Source organism: Entelurus aequoreus, linkage group LG03 (genome assembly GCF_033978785.1).
Source record: "Entelurus aequoreus isolate RoL-2023_Sb linkage group LG03, RoL_Eaeq_v1.1, whole genome shotgun sequence".
Classification (NCBI taxonomy): Eukaryota; Metazoa; Chordata; class Actinopteri; order Syngnathiformes; family Syngnathidae; genus Entelurus; species Entelurus aequoreus.
The window spans coordinates 82,292,196-82,311,130 of record NC_084733.1 but is presented as its reverse complement, the minus strand read 5'-3'; the positions used below and the strand labels follow the sequence as shown (position 1 = coordinate 82,311,130).

At 34.8% G+C, this 18,935-nt stretch overlaps 2 protein-coding genes across 3 annotated transcripts in view; both read left to right on the top strand.

Moving 5' to 3' along the window:
• The first annotated feature begins 1,178 nt into the window (after window positions 1-1,178).
• On the top strand, window positions 1,179-11,351 carry LOC133646970 (fez family zinc finger protein 1-like). Its single transcript, XM_062042958.1, has 4 exons — window positions 1,179-1,943; window positions 4,410-4,544; window positions 7,303-7,435; window positions 10,277-11,351. The coding sequence occupies exons 1-4, from the start codon at window positions 1,179-1,181 to the stop codon at window positions 10,519-10,521; spliced, it is 1,278 nt and encodes a 425-aa protein (XP_061898942.1). The 3' UTR covers window positions 10,522-11,351.
• Window positions 11,352-16,107: 4,756 nt separating this feature from the next.
• Window positions 16,108-18,935, top strand: part of LOC133646967 (alpha-aminoadipic semialdehyde synthase, mitochondrial-like) — a 45,273-nt gene continuing 42,445 nt past the window's right edge. The window contains exon 1 of one of the 2 annotated variants that reach the window (XM_062042950.1): window positions 16,108-16,279. The gene's annotated coding sequence lies outside the window, so the exon portion shown is untranslated. Of the gene's footprint in view, window positions 16,339-18,935 lie in introns of both variants that reach the window. The other variant, XM_062042949.1, reaches the window with a different exon arrangement.

The window sequence follows — 18,935 nt, the reverse complement described above, 5'->3', positions numbered from 1 at the left end:
AAAATATCGTAATATTACATGAATTTGAAAGTAATTTAAGAAAACAGAAAATGATAATTAATTTGGTATTTTTCTGTAAAAAAAAAATATAAATATACATAGTTTGTCATTACTGGCATATTACTTAAAATAACAGGCAGATTGTTTATTTATAGATGTCTTCAATTCTACAGTTTTATAAACTATTTTTAAAAAATTGAAAAACTACAGTAGAAATTTAGAGTAAATTAACCATAAAAATAGGCTTTTTTTCATTTATTTAAAATATATAAATGAATTATCTTTAGTCAAATATTGTAAAAACATTTTTTCAATAAATAAAAATGAATGTTTTAATTATTAAAAATAAATGTAAATACACTACTTTTAATAATAAATTAATGCAAACATTTTTTAAATTAAATTATAATGATTAAAAATGAATGTAAATAAACGGTTTTAAAAATGTATAAATTAATGGAAATACACTATTTTTTAATAATTAATGCTATAAAATATTTTTAATACTTGAATGTAAAAACGTTATTGTTAATTAAAAATGAACGCAAATAAATTGCTAATACTTCAAATGAATAAAAGTGAATGCTATAGATTATTTTCAATATTCAATAATAAAATGGAGTAAGAACGAATAAAGAAGCCTTTTTACTTTATTCATGAAGAAATCATAATTTTTTTCAGATTTTTCTTGCATGACCGAGGGGTTTTTTTCCCCCGGAGGAGGTCCGGCGGTGTGTCGGGCTCCAAGCGGGAGGACAAGCTGCCCCGCCGGAGGACTCCGGTGACGTCACGCGGAGCCTGAAGGGGACCCGAGACCCGCCGAGTCCAAGCCCCGCCCTCTCGTCCTCCTCCTCCTGGTGCCGGTGCCGCGGGCCCACCAGGAGTCAGTCGTTGACTGACAGGAGAACCGCAACGATCCACTTTGGTTCCGCTCGCGCGGGGTCTCGGCTCTCCGCACGCCGCCATCGAGCGCGCCCGTCGCCCGGAACCGGCGTCAATCAGCGGGGCGGAGGAGGAGGGAGGGCGGGGGTGGGGGGGTGTCTGGCTGAGGGAGCGACACCGGCCCGGTCCGGCTCGGCTCGGATCCCCTCCGGTGTTCGCCCTCACTTTTTTTTTCGTCTTTCTGCTTTTTTTTTTTTTTTTTTTTTTTTTTTTTTTGGGGGGGTACCACCATACGGATGGAGGCGCGGCGCGGCGCGGCCCTGCTGGGCTCGCCCCCGGCCGCTGGGGGCCAGGCCGCGGCCAAGTCGCTGGCGTTCTCTATCGACCGGATCATGGCCCAGACGCCCGAGCCCAAGTCCACGCCGCTGCCGGGCTGGTTCCGCTCGGCTCCGGTGGGCCTCGCCGACGTGTGCCCGTCCTCGCTGCACTGCATGATCCCGCTGGTGCCGCTCGGTTACGACCCGGCCCACCACCGGCTGGGGCTCGCCGGCCTGGACGCGACTCACCTGCAGGACGCTCCGGCGGACTTGTTGGGGTTCGGGCTCAACTACTCCAACCAGAACCACAACCAGCAGCAGGACGAGCCCGCCCGGAACCTGCACACGGACGGTCAGTACAAACTCTTCCGGCCGCGCGTCGTGACCCAGCCGTCCTTCCCGGCCCGAAGCACCGTGTGCTACCTGAACTGCGGCGGCGACGCCGGCTCTTGCTCGCCTGCCGCGGCCGCGGGGCTCCTCAACCTCAACCTGCACCCCATGGCCTCCTACCTGCTGGGCGCCCGGCACCGGACTTTGCTGGACGAGCGCGCCAAGCCGGGTCTGCAGAACCCGGCGGAACGTTACCACCAGCAGCTGGGTCAGAACCACATCCAGAACCTGATCAAGGACCGCGACTTCGCCGACAAGATTCTCAAGAACTCCTCGGCGGCTTCGGCGGCGCGACTCGCGGCTTCTTGTTCCGGAAACAAACCCAAAGTCTTCACCTGTGAGGTGTGCGGGAAGGTGAGTCCACACCGAGAATAATGCACCACTAATACTACACGACGAATACTACACCGCAAATAGCAAATACTATAAAAAATATTATATACTACATAACAAATACTGAATACTACAAAACAAATACTACATGACGAATACTACACCAAAAATAGCAAATACTACAAAATATACTACAAAACGAATACTACATAACAAATACTGAATAATACAAAACAAGTACGTGACAAATGCCAAAAACTACCAAATACTACAAAAAATACTATATAGTACAAAACGAATACTACAAAACAAATACTAAATACTACAAAACCACTTAACAAATACTAAATACTACAAAACAAATACAAAATACTACAAAACAAATACTCTATACTACTAACCAAATACTGCAAAAATAGATACTAAATGCTACAAAAAATACCATTTACTACAAAACGAATACTACATAACAAATACCCAATACTACAAAATAAATACTAAATACTACACAACCACATAACAAATACTAGATACTACATAACAAATACCAAATACTACAAACCAAATGCAATATATCCTACTAACCAAATACTGCAAAAAAAAATACTAAAAACTACAAAAATACTATTTACTACAAAACGAATACTATACCAAACACTACAAAACAAATACTACCAGCCAAATACGCAATACTACAAAACAAATACTAAATTCTACAAAACCACATATCAAACACTAAATACTACAAAACAAATACAAAATACTACAAACCAAATACAATATATCCTACTAACCAAATACTGCAAAATAAATACTAAATACTACAAAAAATACTATTTATTACAAAACGAATACTACATAAATACTACTTAACATATACCAAATACTATATACTACTAACTATCCATCCACCCATTTTCTACCGCTTGTCCCTTTTGGGTTCTCGGGGGATGCTGGAGCCTATCTCAGCTGAAAACACTACAAAATAAATACTACATCAGAAATACAAAATACTACAAACCAAATAATATATACTACTAACCAAATACTACAAAATGAATACTAAATAATACAAAATAAATACGAAATACTACAAACCAAATACTGCAAAATGTATTTTATAAAATACTGCAAACATTTTAAATAATACATACTAAATACTATAAACTAAGTACTATAAAAGAATACTAAATACAACAAATAGTACAAACTGTCCTAATACTGAAAACTATTTCTTATAATTCCGTTCTCTAAATACTACAAACGATCTTAACAATACGACAAACTCTTTGTGTAAATATACTAAGTATTATACACTATAAAATAAATTACTACAAAGTATTTGAAAAGTACTAAATCCCCACTCTTTTTAGAAAACACTAATATAATACTACAAACTCTTTAAAATATGCTAAATGTTACAAACTCTTTTAAAATACTAAATACTACAATCTCACTTTGAAAATACTACAAACTCTCCTTAAAAAGACTAAATACTACAATCTGTCTTTAACAAATACAAAGTATTTCAGTAAATATACTAAATACTGCCAATTATCTTGAAAAATATTACAACTCGTTTCGAAAAATACCACAAATTCTTACTAAAAATGCAGGGAATAGTATACACTATAACATATTACTACAAACTATCTTTGAAAAATACTACAAAATATATTTTACAATTACTACAATATCTCTTTACTAAATACCACAAACTCCCCTTAAAACAATACTAAATACTACTAAAAACACTACAAACTCTATAAAAAAATGTATCAAATACTACAACTCTAAAAATATATATTAAATGCTACAAACTATTTTTTTAAATACTACAAAGTCACCTTAAGAGTACTAAATACTAGTGCAACATAGTTTTACTGCATTAAAGCGTGTACTTGTACTGCATTGCTGTCTATTAGAATGTCTTCATTTCGATTCAAGACATTTAAGCCAACTTAATCTTTTTATTGTACTAAAATAAATACTTTTATCAGTATTTTATTTTTGTTTGAAGTAATAATTGACTCATTAGTGCGTCTCAGGAGTTTAATGAGACCAAAAAAAGAATTAAAAATGTTTAGGCCCAGGAAGTTTTTGCACATTTTTGATGACCAATTAAAGAAGTCTTTAAAATTTATTAGTCATCACTAATTGAACGATAAGTGTACTTTTAAACTTGATATTTGCTATATTTCTAATATTCACTTCCATGTCAGCAATCCAATGTTTTATTTTAATTATCCCCAAAAATAGTCTTCGTTTTATTGGACTAAAAAAACGCAGGTTAAAATGTTTTTTTTTATGTCTTTAAAATGTTTGAAGTCGAGGAGACTTTATTAGGATCATTTCCTGAGACGTTCACTGACGCCTCAAAGTGTAGGATTCCGGCCGAACGGACCAATTTAACCTTCCTGCGCACATTTATTGTCTTCTTCTAATTTAAAAAAAAAAAAATTTGTATGTTTTGTGAATTTTCTGCAGGTTTTCAACGCGCACTACAACCTCACGCGCCACATGCCCGTGCACACGGGCGCGCGCCCGTTCGTGTGCAAAGTTTGCGGCAAAGGTTTCCGCCAAGCCAGCACTTTGTGCAGACACAAAATCATCCACACTCAGGTAACACTATTATTATTATTATTATTATTATTATTATTATTATTATTATTATTATTAAATATATGTTTATATGCATCATGTTGACATTTATTTACTGCATGTTTTCAGCATTTTTCATTAATTATGTTCATCATGTTGACAATTTTAAATATGTTTGTATCATAACTCGTCCGTTTTTATCAATTCTATTTACAATGTTGACAATTGTTAATATTTTTGTACCATAACTCGTCATTTTTCACCAAAATATGCATCATGTTTACAATTACAAATACCAATAACTTGTCATTTTTCATCTTATTCATCATCTTCACAATTATTTATCATTATTACAATAATGTAGAATTTAGAATTATTCTGTTTCATAACTCATCATTTTTCAACCATTTTTTTATATCATCTAATATTTTTGTATCATAAAAATTCTATTTATAATGTTGACATCTTGTAATATGTTGGTACCATAACTCGTCATTTTTAATCAAAATATGCATCATGTTCACATTTATTTACTGCATGTTCCATAACTCATCATTTGTAGCACTTTTATTCATCGTGTTAACATTTATGAATATTTATCTTCCATAACTCATCATTTTGTATCAATTATGTTCATCATGTTGACAATGTTTAATATTTTTGTACCATAACTTGTCATTTTTCACCAAAATATGCATCATGTTGACATTTACATATGTTCCATAACTCCTCATTTTTCATTCATCATCTTCACAATTATTTATAAGTATTAAACAATTTTGAATTTAGAATCATTTCTAATTCTGTTTCATAACTCATCATTTGTATTCATCGTGTTGACTATTATCTATAATTCTGTTTCATAACTGCTCGTTTTTTCTGAATCGTTCACACTTCGAGTACACACTGTTCGTTTTCTGAGTGATGATATTTATATTTGTGTGTGAAATATGATTGATAACTGTCATATTTGTGTGTGAAATATAAGCGATAATTGTCATATTTTTGAAATATGAGAGATAATTGTCATATTTGTGTGTGAAATATGAGAGATAATATTCATATTTGTGTGTGAAATATGAAAGATAATTGTCCTATTTGTGTGTGAAATATTACAGATAATATTCATATTTGTGTGTGAAATATGAGCGATAATTGTCATATTTGTGTGGGAAATATGAGAGATAATGTTCATATTTGTGTGTGATATATGAGAGATAATTGTCATATTTGTGTGTGAAATATGGGAGAAAATATTCATATTTGTGTGTGCAATATGAGTTATAATTGTCATATTTGTGTGTGAAATGTGAGTTATAATTGTCATATTTGTGTGTGGAATATGAGAGATAATATTCATATTTTTTTGTGAAATATGAGAGATAATTGTCATATTTGTGCGTGAAATATGAGAGATAATTGTCATATTTGTGTGTGAAATATGAGAGATAAAATTCATATTTGTGTGTGAAATATGAGAGATAATTGTCATATTTGTGTGGGAAATATAAGAGATAATATTCATATTTGTGTGTGATGTATGAGAGATAATTGTCATATTTGTGTGTGAAATATGAGTTATAATTGTCATATTTGTGTGTGAAATATGAGCGATAATATTCATATTTATGTGTGAAATATGAGAGATAATTGTCATAATTGTGCGTGAAATATGAGAGATAATATTCATATTTGTGTGTGAAATATTAGAGATAATATTCATATTTGTTTGTGAAATATGAGAGATAATTGTCATGTTTGTGCGTGAAATATGAGAGATAATTGTCATATTTTTGTGGGAAATATGAGAAATAATTGTCATATTTGTGCGTGAAATATGAGCGATAATATTCATTTTGTGGGAAATATGAGAGATAATTGTCATAATTGTGCGTGAAATATGAGAGATAATATTCATAATTGTGTGTGAAATAAGAGAGATTATATTCATGTCTGTGCGTGAAATATGAGAGATAATATTAATGTTTGTGCGTGAAATATGAGAGATAATATTCATATTTGTGTGTGAAGTATGAGAGCTAATATTCATATTTGTGTGTCAAATATGACAGATAACTGTCATATTTGTGTGTGAAATATGAGCGATAATATTTATATTTGTGTGTGAAATATGAGAGATAATTCTCATAATTGTGCGTGAAATATGAGAGATAATATTCATAACTGTGTGTGAAATATGACAGATAATTGTCATATTTGTGTGTGAAATATGAGAGATAATTGTCATATTTTTGCGTGAAATATGAGAGATAATTGTCATATTTTTGCGTGAAATATGAGAGATAATTGTCATAATTGTGTGTGAAATATGACAGATAATATTCATATTTGTGTGTGAAATATGAGGTATAATATTCATATGTGTGCGTGAAATATGAGAGATAATATTCATATTTGTGCATGAAATATGAGTTATAATTGTCATATGTGTGCGTGAAATATGAGAGATGATATTCATATTTGTGTGTGAAATATGAGGTATAATATTCATATTTGTGCGTGAAATATGAGAGATAATATTCATATTTGTGCATGAAATATGAGTTATAATTGTCATATGTGTGCGTGAAATATAAGAGATGATATTCATATTTGTGTGTGAAATATGAGAGATGATATTCATATTTGTGCGTGAAATATGAGTTATAATATTCATATTTGTGCGTGAAATATGAGTTATAATATTCATATTTGTGTGTGAAATATGAGGGATGATATTCATATTTAATAAGAGGGAGTGTTTGTCTTTGCTCGGCAGGAGAAACCACACAAGTGCACGCAGTGCGGCAAAGCCTTCAATCGCAGCTCCACGCTCAACACGCACACGCGCATCCACGCGGGCTACAAACCCTTCGTCTGCGAGTTCTGCGGCAAAGGATTCCACCAGAAAGGTAAGAAAATGTTAAGAAAAACATTTTTCATTATTATAATAATAATTATTATTTATTATTATTATTATTGCCAAATATCGTCAGCGGTGATTAAAAGTGTTCATAAATAAATGTTGTATTCCTAATCACGTGTTTTTGCACGCGGCATCAATTATTACAATTCATATTCAATATGTTTGTTCCTAAAATAATTGTTCGGACAAAATAACTTATTTGACCCAAACATTTCATTGGAGTGGGAGTGTTTCCCCCACGGTCCAAAGTGAAGCCACAGAAAGTGAGACTAGTGTGTTGCTCCACAGCTCCCCCTGCTGTAAGGAAGCGTCACTGACGTCACATCACACCAGCACATGTAGTCACGTGACTAAAGTGCCATGAAGTGTCAATTTGACGTTACAGTGGTCCCTCGTTTATCGCGGTACATTTGCGGTGAATTCATTTCCACGAAATATAGGAATTATTCATTTTATTTATTATAATTGTTCTGTAGCTAAGGCATAAAAACTGTTGACAACCTTTTAAAGAAGTTTTTAACCCGATGAGAGCCACTTTGACAAGAAATAAGAGGCTTTAAACAACTTTTTACGCCTTGAACTTTTTACGTTAACGAGCCAATCAGAGGCCACGATACTGGGCAGCACATTCTGATTGCTTTGTATGGAGGTTCATGTGTCTCTTTATTGTGAAAGGCTTTTTTGACACTGAATTTGGCAGAATATTCTGTTTTTATATCAAATTATGCTGACTTTTCATTGAATAAAAATGTGTGAGCCAAATGTGTGTGTTTAAAAATTCAGTTTGTTAAAATACAGGGGTTGTTTTTAATTCAATGTGTAAAAATTAAGTGTAAAACATTTCAGTGCGGAAAAATTTAGTGCCAAAAAAATAAGTCTATAAAATCAGTGAATAAAACTTTTGTGTAAAAAAAATTGTGCAAAACAATTCAGTGTACAGAAATTTTGCATAAAAAAAATCAGTGTAAAACATTTGAAAAAAAAAAAAAGAAATTCAGTGCAAAAAATTAAGTGTACACAAATTCAGTATAAATAATCAGTGTAAAACCTTTTTTGTAAAAAAAAAAAAAAAAAAGAACATTCAGTACATAAAAATTATGTGTACAAAAATTCAATATAAAAAAATTCAGTATAAAAAATATTGTGTAAAAAATGCTGTGCAAAAAAATTCAGTTTATAAATTTAGTACAAAGAATTTTTGTCTAAAAAAATTTCAGTACAAAGGATTTAGTGTATACAATTTCAGTGTAAAAAAATTGTGCGAAACAATTCAGTGTACAAAAATTCAGTATAAAAAACATTCAGTGTAAAACATTTTTTCCCCAAAAATATCACTGTATGAAAATCAAGTGTAAAAAAATGTTGTGCAAAAACATTCAGTGAAAAAAAATTAAGTGAAAAAAAATTATGTAAAGAAATTGTGTAAAAAAATTCAGTGCAAAACACTTCTGTGTAAAAAAAAAAAATGGTGCAAACAAATCAATGTAAAACATTTCAGTGCGGAAACATGATTTGTACAAAAATTTTATATAAAAAAATCAGTGCAAAAAATTGAGTGTAAAAAATATTCAGTGCAAAACTTCAGTTTAAACAAAATTGTGCAAAAAAATTCAGTGTACAAAAAGTCGGTGTAAAACATTTTTCTGCAAAAAATGTTGTGCAGAAACATTCCGCGTTAAAAAATGGTGCAAAAAAATTGGTATATCAAAATTTTGTGTTAAAAAAAATTGCAGTGCAAAAAAAAATATGCGTCCAAAAATTCTATATAAAAAAATTAAGTGCAAAAAAAGAAGTGTATAAAAATTTAATGCAAAACACTTCTGTGCGGAAACATGATGTGTACAAAACTTCAAAATAAAAAAATCAGTGCAAAAAAATTTGTGTAAAAAATACTGTGCAAAAAAATTCAGTTGATAAAAATTGAGTGTACAAAAATTCAGTGCAAACTATTTTTCTGTAAAAAAAATATTCAGTGCAAAACTTCAGTGTACAAAAATTCAGTATAAAAAAAATTCAGTGTAAAACATTTTTCTGCAAAAAATGTGCAGAAACGTTTAGCGTAAAAAAAATGGTGCAAAAAATGTTGTATATCAAAATTGAGTGTTAAAAAAAATTGCAGTGCAGAACAATTATGTGTACAAAAATTCAATATAAAAAAAATTCAAGTGTATAAAAATAATACTAATAATAAAAATAAGTGTATAAAAATGTTGTGTACAATACATTTTTGGGTAAAAAAAAATGTCAGTGTATAAAAAATTGTGCAAATAATTCAGTGTGCAAAAAGTCAGTATAAAACATTTTTTGCAGAAAAAATCTGTGCAAAAATAAATTAAGTTGATAGAAATTTAGTGTACAAAAATTTCAGTGCAGAAAAATTATGTGTACAAAAATTCAATATGAAAAAATTAAAAGCAAAAAAATATATTTACATAATTTAAATAAACATTTAGTGAACAAACAATTTTTGGGTAAAAAAAAATAGTGCAAATGATTCAGTGTACACAATTTCAGTATAAAACATTTTTTAACAAAAAAAAATTTAGTGTACAAAAATTTCAGGGCACAAAAATTCTTGTTGGGGAAAAACACTCAAGAGTAGAAAATAATTGTGCAAAAAAAATTTTGTAAATATTTCACACATTTTTATGCTTGAAAATGCTTAATTTAAGGCCAAAATGTGCAAGAGATGCTCAAAAAAACAACACAAAGCTGCGACTGGAGTGTCCTGGCTTGTGTTGCCATGGCAACATGCCCTCCTCAGGAAGTGTAAAAAGAAGTAAAGTAGTGTTGGGCTGACAGGAGCGGTGTGTGTGTGTGTGTGCAGGGAACTACAAGAACCACAAGCTGACGCACAGCGGCGAGAAGCAGTTCAAGTGCTCCGTGTGCAGCAAGGCCTTCCACCAGGTGTACAACCTCACCTTCCACATGCACACGCACAACGACAAGAAGCCCTTCACCTGTCCCACCTGTGGCAAGGGCTTCTGCAGGAACTTTGACCTCAAGAAGCACGTCAGGAAGCTGCACGACTCCGCCGGCGGGCAGCCGTCGCCATCGCCGCCGCGGGCCTGAGCCACGCCCCCTTTTCCACCAAGTAGTATTTATTGTTGCCCATCCTCCTCAGAGACCACACGCATCGCTGCTGCCCCCTGTGGAGACAAGTAGTATTACACGATTATTATGAATATTCACTGCTTCCCCCTGTGGAGACAAGTAGTATTACACGATTATTACGAATACTCACTGCTGCCCCCTGTGGAGAAAGGTAGCATTACATGATTATTACTAATACTCACTGCTGCCCCCTGTGGAGAAAAGTAGTTTTACATGATTATTACTAATACTCATTGCTGCCCCCTGTGGAGACAAGTAGGATTACATAATGATTACCAATACTCACTGCTGCCCCCTGTGGAAACAAGTAAGTTCACATGATTATTACTAATACTCACTGCTGCCCCCTGTGGAGACGAGTGGTATTACAGGAGTATTACGAATATTTGTGTTATCTTCTGGTCGCCAACACACAACTTCCACTTTGTCCCCGATGATCTGCCGGTGCCGTCTCTTTAAAAGACGCTAACTACTTCCCGGTTGGAGCCACGCTTTAAAAAAAGTTTAAAAAAATGGAGATTTTACTGTTAAAAAAATAATAATAAAAAAATGGCAGCTAAGTCGACAAAATTTTAACATAAAATTGACGGTGTTTTTACCCAAAAAAATAATACTACAGAACAGTTTATATGACAAATCTACGGTCGCTGTTTTCACAGTGCATTACTGTAAATTACTGATGCTACTTTTATTTTTACAGTAAAATTCTGGCAACCGAACTACCAGTTTTTTTTTACCGTAAAATCTACAATCGTGTATTTTACAGTGCATTACTGGAAATTGAAAAACGATGCAAATTTTTATTTTTACAGTAAAATTCTGGCGACGGAACTACCAGTTTTTTTTTACCGTAAAATCTACAATCGTGTATTTTACAGTGTATTACTGGAAATTGAAAAACGATGCAAATTTTATTTTTACAGTAAAATTCTGGCGACGGAACTACCAGTTTTTTATTGTAAAACCTACAGTTATTAAATTTACAGTAATGCACTGTAAAATTCACAACGATGCTACTTTTATTTTCACAGTAAAATTCTGGCGACAGAACTGCCAGTTTTTTACTGTAAAACCTACAGTTGTTAATCTTACAGTGCACTACTGTAAATTGAAAAAAATATACCAGTTATTTTTACAGTAAAATTCTGGCAACTTTTACAGTTTTTTACTGTAAAACCTACAGTTGTCGATTTTACAGTGCATTACTGTAAATTGAAAAATTATATGGTTGTTATTTTTACAGTAAAATTCTGGCCACTACCAGTTTTTTTCTGTAAAATCTACAAATGTGAATTTTACAGTGCATTACTGTAAATTGAAAAACGATGCTACTTTCATTTTCACACTAAAATTCTGGCGACGGAAATACCAGTTTTTTACTGTAAAACCTACAGTTGTTAATCTTACAGTGCATTACTGTAGATCGAAAAATTATACTGCTGTTATTTTTACAGTAGAATTCTGGTGACTGAACTACCAGTTCTCTACCGTAAAATCTACAGTTGTTAAACTTACGGTGCACTACTGTAAATTAAAAAACGGTACCACTTTTATTTTTACAGTGACATTTTGGTAACTGAACTGCCAGTTTTCTACCGTAAAATCTACAGTCATTGATTTTACAGTGCGTTACTGTAAATGGAAAAGTGATACTAATTGTATTAATTGTTTTTAAATGACAGTTGTTTTTTGTCGCTACATAAAAATTCTGGCGACTACCAGTTTTTTTCCGTAAAATCGGCGATCGTGAATTTTACAGTGCATTACTGTAGATTGAAAAATGATACCGCTACGTCATAATTACAATAACATTCTGGCGATGAACTACCAGTTTTTTACTGTAAAACCTACAATTGTCGATTTTTCAGTGTATCACTGCAGATTGAAAAATGATACTGCTACGTTTTTTTTTTTACAGTAAAATTCTGGCAACAAAACAACCATTTCTTTACCGTAAAATCTACAGTTGTTGTTTTTTTTGTTTGTTTTTTACAGTGAATTACTGTAAATGGAAAAACAATACTTTTTAAAATTCTTATAAACTGCCATTTTTTTTTTACATTGTTACATAAAAATTCTGCCGACTACCAGTTTTTTTTACCGTAAAATCTACGATTGTGAATTTTACAGTGCATTACTGTAGATTGAAAAATGATACGGCTCTGTTTTTTTACAGTAAAATTCTGGTGACTGAACCACCAGTTTTTTCCTGTAAAATCTGCAGTTGTTGTTTTGTTTTTTACAGTGAATTACTGTAAATGGAAAAACAATACATTTTAAAATTCTCATAAACTGCCATTTTTTAAACGTTTTTACAGTAAAATTCTGGTGACTGAACTACCAGTTTTTATACCGTAAAATCTACAGTGGTCAATTTTACAGTGCGTTACCGTAAATGTAAAATCAGTACCACTGTTATTTTTATGGTAAAACTCTACCGACCGAGCTGCCAGTTTTTTTGTTTTTTTTTACGGTAAAATCTGCAGTTGTTGTTTTTACAGTGAATTACTGTACTGTAAATGTAGAATCGATACTACTCCTATTAATTTTTTGAACTGCCAGATGTTTTAGGTTTTTACAGTAAACTACCATCTTTTTACGGTAAAGCCTACAGTTGTTGATTTTACAGTGCGTTACTGTAAAAAGGAAAACTGGTGCCACTGTTATTTTACAGTAAATGAGCTGCCAGTTTTTTTTAGCGTAAATTCGACAGACTTCTTCCTAAAGTCTGTCAGCTTGTTAGCCCCACTCTTGACCCCTGACCCTTGACCCCTGGCCCCTAGACAAAAAAAAAGCTCTCCTCCTCCCTCTGTGACCTCTGACCCCTGAAAAATGGCTGACCCTGATTAATGCGATTGATTATTTTTGAACGAAATAAATGTCATTGCTGTTATTGTTGATGTTTTATTCGTTTTGTCTCAGGATTTATTGCTTTTGGAGCTAAAAACCTTTCTAAGTGATTGACGTGGATATTAAATAAGCACCTGAAAAGCAGCACATGTTTGTATACATGAATTATTATGCATCAATGTTATTGTTGTTTTTATTTTGTTGCTAACAGTTAGCATGTTAACATTAGCATGCTAACAGTTAGCAACTGTCACGTTACAATTATATGCAAAATGGGTTAAAAGAGCCTTAGCATGCTAACAGTTGGCATGCTAATAACTAACAATGTCACCTACCATCTTATAGGACCCTAAGGTGTAAGGCAGCAAAATTGGCACAAAAAAATGTTTTAGCATGCTAATGTTAGCATGTGTCAAGTACCTACACAGTTATATGACTGTGAGGTGTACGCATGTAGAACATTTTAAAAAGATCCTTAACATGCTAACAGTTAGCAAGTGTCAAGTACCTACCAAGTTATATGACTCTGAGGCGGACACATGCGAAAATTGTTAAAACATCTTTAGCATGCTAACAGTTAACAAGCGTCATCTACCAAGTTATGGGACTCTTTAGATGTTGATGGCAAAATTGGCTTAAAAAAAAAAAAGTAGCACGCTAATGTTAGCATGTATCAAATGCCTACCAAGTTATATGACTCTGAGGCGAACGCATGCGAAAATTGTTAAAACATCATTAGCATGCTAACAGTTATCAAGCGTCATCTACCAAGTTATGGAACTTTTAAGATGTTGACGGCAAAATTGGCTGAAAGAAAAAGTAGCACGCTAATGTTAGCATGGGTCAAGTGCCTACCAAGTTAGATGACTCTGAAGCGAACGCATGCGAAAATTGTTAAAACATATTTAGCATGCTATGCTAACAGTTATCAAGCGCCATCTACCAAGTTATGGAACTCTTAAAATGTACGACGGCAAAATTGGCAAAATAAAAACTTAGCACGCTATTGTTAGCATGTGTCAAGTACCTACCAAGTTATATGACTCTGAGGCGAACGCATGCGAAAATTGTGAAAACATCTTTAGCATGCTAACAGTTAGCATGTTAAGATTAGCATGCTAACAGTTAACAGGCATTATCTACCAAGTTACGGAACTCTTAAGATGTTGACGGCAAAATTGACTAAAAAAAAGGAGCACGCTAATGTTAGCATGTGTCAAATGCCTACCAAGTTATATGACTCTGAGGCGAACACATGCGAAAATTGTTAAAACATCTTTAGCATGATAACAGTTAACAAGCGTCATCTACCAAGTTATGGAACTCTTAAGATGTTGACGGAAAAATTGGCGGAAAAAAAAAAAAAGCTAACACGCTAATGTTAGCATGTGTCAAATGCCTACCAAGTTATATGACTGAGGCATACACATGCAAAAATTGTTAAAACATCTTTAGCATGCTAACAGTTAGCATGTTAACATTAGCCTGCTAACAGGTAACAAGCGTCATCTACCAAGTTATGGAACTCTTAAAATGTACAACGGCAAAATTGGCAAAATAAAAACTTAGCACGCTATTGTTAGCATGTGTCAAGTACCTACCAAGTTATATGACTCTGAGGCGAACGCATGCAAAAATTGTGAAAACATCTTTAGCATGCTAACAGTTAAAAAGTTACCAAGATATGGGAATCTTAAGATGTACGACGGCAAAATTGGCAAAAAAAAACCACAACCTTATCACACTATTGTTAGCATGTGTCAAGTACCTACCAAGTTATATGACTCTGAGGCGAACGCATGCGAAAATTGTTAAAACATCTTTGGCATGCTAACAGTTAGCATAATAACAACAGGTTATTTACTTCAAGTTATTCTCGTTTTTAAAGTACAATTATTTCTGCATTTAAAATATTTACAAAATGGTTGCAAAGTTATATATATGCGCCAAACAATATAAGTAAGTGTGTATATCAAAGTATACAATAATAAATATTACTGTGGTTCGTTCAAGGTGAGTCATCAAAGTGCGACGCCGTGCTTTTACGTCGCCTGAATGCGGATACATTCATGTCACCTCGGAGATTCCAAAACCACGTGGTGGTACTGTCGAATTGACCAGTTTACCAAAAAGTTATCCTCAATTGCAGTTTTTAAGCAGATTATAATGTGTATTTAACAGCTGGATGCATTCAAAAGAGAGTTAAACAAAAAGCCGACGAGTCATGTGAGTGTACACTTTCGCTTGTTATCACTTGGAACATGGTTTCCCTGAAGTGCACAATCCCCAGTCAAAGTTGTTGAAGGCGAAACACGACAAACTTTGCACATTAAAAAGTTCGTCACTTGTTTTGTTGGCCTTTCCTCACAACAGACACATTGGGCCGCGGACACAAGTCAGATATGTACATTTTTATTCTTAATGTTCGATTTTCCTCCAGTTGTCCGGCGGACAGAACCGGAAAAGTGACTGTGTCTCTTGTCCTTATAAAATAAAACACACATTTCCTCAAATAGGAAAACGACTAAACTTAAATACTAACACACATGTTTTACTTTTTATAACTATTACATAACATTGGGGGTGATTTTGTGAGTCACATATTAATTTAGTTTAGGTAGATGTAATCGATTGAATTGGACGTAGCGGCTTTATTCTGAAATCGTAACCGGAAGTGGACAACTTTGGTTTCCATGCGTGTGTGTTAAGGCTACCTTGTGTCACCTCTGAGGGACACTACACACAAAAAACTTCTTGGACGGCCGCCACCATTCCTCGGTGCGGTCCGAAGTGAGGACTCCAACTGGGTCTGGGAGCTGGTTCCGGCCCGGCTGACTAGTTAGTCAACTGGTCCTCCTGAAGCGAGGTTTGTTGAAAAATCAGAGAAGACCCCGGAAATTGCCCTGTCCACGCCGACAGCGCGAGGTAACCAGCAGCGCCGTACTCCGCTCACTTTTCCACTCTTTCTACGTTCAACTCAGTGGAACTCACTAAAACACGCGAGAATTTTCCTGGACTTCAACCAGGCGCGTTCAACAGGTTTAAAGACAGCTTCCGGCCTACAGTAAATCACAGCAGCGATAACGTAAATAACGACTTTGTTGGACTATTTAAGTGGCGTACTTAAAAGGCCGGGATAGTAAGAGGTAGTATGACGTCATGGGTTTGTGGCGTGTCCGAGCTAGCTGTTGACCTCTGACCCCTAGCTGTAGTTCCCACCCTCACCATCAGTCACATTACACTATAGTAGCACCTCAACTTACGAGCTTAATTGTTTTCATGAAGGGAACTCTTAACTATAAACACTTGTATCTCAAAGCAGCATCTCCCATTGAAATGAATGGAAATCCATCTACAAAGTGGGGCCACACTTTTTCTGCAGGCGAGCTACTTTTCAATTGACCAAGTCGAGGGGATCTACCTCATTCTAATATGTATTTTATATTTATTTATTTATGGAGACATTTTTTGTCAACAAGTTCAATGTGTTTTATGATAATACAAGCATGTTTAACACATATAGATTATTTTCTTTCATGAAGACAAAAATATAAGTTGGTGTATTACCTGATTCTGATGACTTGCATTGATTGGAATCAGACGGTAGTGCTGATAACGTCCGCATTTTCAGATGATGGAAAAAAAAAAGTCCTTCTTTCTGTCCAATACCACATGAAAATGGTTGGTTTTTGGCATCTTATTTGTCCAGCTTCCATACTCGTTTTTATACACTTTACAAGAAATACATTGGCGGCAAACTCCGTAGCTTGCGAGCTTGTGCACGCCGGCTTTCTGAGACTCTTATTGATTGATTGATTGATTGAGACTTTTATTAGTAGGTTGCACAGTGAAGTACATATTCCGTACAATTGACCACTAAATGGTAACACCCGAATAAGTTTTTCAACTTGTTTAAGTCGGGGTCCACTTAAATTGATTCATGATACACATATATACTATCAGATATACTATCATCATAATACAGTCATCACACAAGATAATCACATTGAATTATTTACATTATTTACAATCAGGGGTGTGGAGGGGGGGAGGGTAGGATATGGACAGCAAGTAGTGGACATAGAGAGAGAGAGAGATCAGAAGGCATAAGAAAAAGTATCTGTATTTGATTGTTTACATTTGATTATTAGCAATCCGGGGAGGGTGTTAGTTTAGGGTTGTAGCTGCCTGAAGGTCAACTTTTATTGCGGTTTTGAAGGAGGATAGAGATGCCCTTTCTTTTATACCTGTTGGGAGCGCATTCCACATTGATGTGGCATAGAACGAGAATGAGTTAAGACCTTTGTTAGTTCGGAATCTGGGTTTAACGTGGTTAGTGGAGCTCCCCCTGGTGTTGTGGTTATGGCGGTCATTTACGTTAAGGAAGTAGTTTGACATGTACTTCGGTATCAGGGAGGTGTAGTGGATTTTATAGACTAGGCTCAGTGCAAGTTGTTTAACTCTGTCCTCCACCTTGAGCCAACCCACTTTGGAGAAGTGGGTAGGAGTGAGGTGGGATCTGGGGTGGAGGTCTAGAAGTAACCTGACTAGCTTGTTCTGAGATGTTTGGAGTTTAGATTTGAGAGTTTTGGAGGTGCTAGGGTACCAGGAGGTGCATGCGTAATCGAAAAAGGGTTGAACGAGAGTTCCCGCCAGAATCCTCATGGTGCTTTTGTTGACCAGAGAGGAAATTCTGTAGAGAAATCTCGTTCGTTGGTTGACCTTTTTGATTTCCTTGGTTGCCATTTTATCACAGGAAAGGTTAGCCTCTAGAATGGAACCTAGGTAGGTGACCTCATCTTTCCTGGTGACAACAATGTCACCCACTTTTATAGTGAAGTCATTGACTTTCTTAAGGTTGATGTGGGACCCATTATGTTGTTAGCGCAGGCAGGATGGAGCAGCGCTTTTATTGTGAAGACAGGAACTGTGCAGTCGGTCTTTAGAGTTTTGACGGCAGGTACGGCGCGAGAGTCTATTGAAATAAAAAGTGTTTCTCGCCTTCCTGTCGGTGATTTTTTTCTTAATAATGAGCTTGCAGCAGCCAGCGTCATCTCACAAGCCTTTCGGGTGCCGTGAATGTCAATCAACTGACAAAAGTGACGTCATAGTGAAGATTGATGATCGCTAATTTTGAGGTCTATTTTTTTAATGCCTGGCTGGGGATCGACCGACACACCCTCCACGATCGACCGGTAGCTCGCGATCGACGTAATGGGCACCCCTGATCTATGTGGATCGTCTATATCAGTGGTACCCAAACTACGTATCCGGCCCGCCAGCGTCCAAAATCTAGCCCGCCGGAAGTCCCAAGTTAAAAAATGCTTTATTTATTTTTTATTATAATTATTTAAAATCTGTCCTTTCTAAACCATTTTTACATACATATATATATATGTATACTTCAAAATAAATTATTACTTAATAATAATGAAACTGATTTGTTTTCAAATGTATGTATAACATTGTTTAGCCTTTTTAAAGAAGACATATGCATCATAGCAGATTATACAAAGTATACA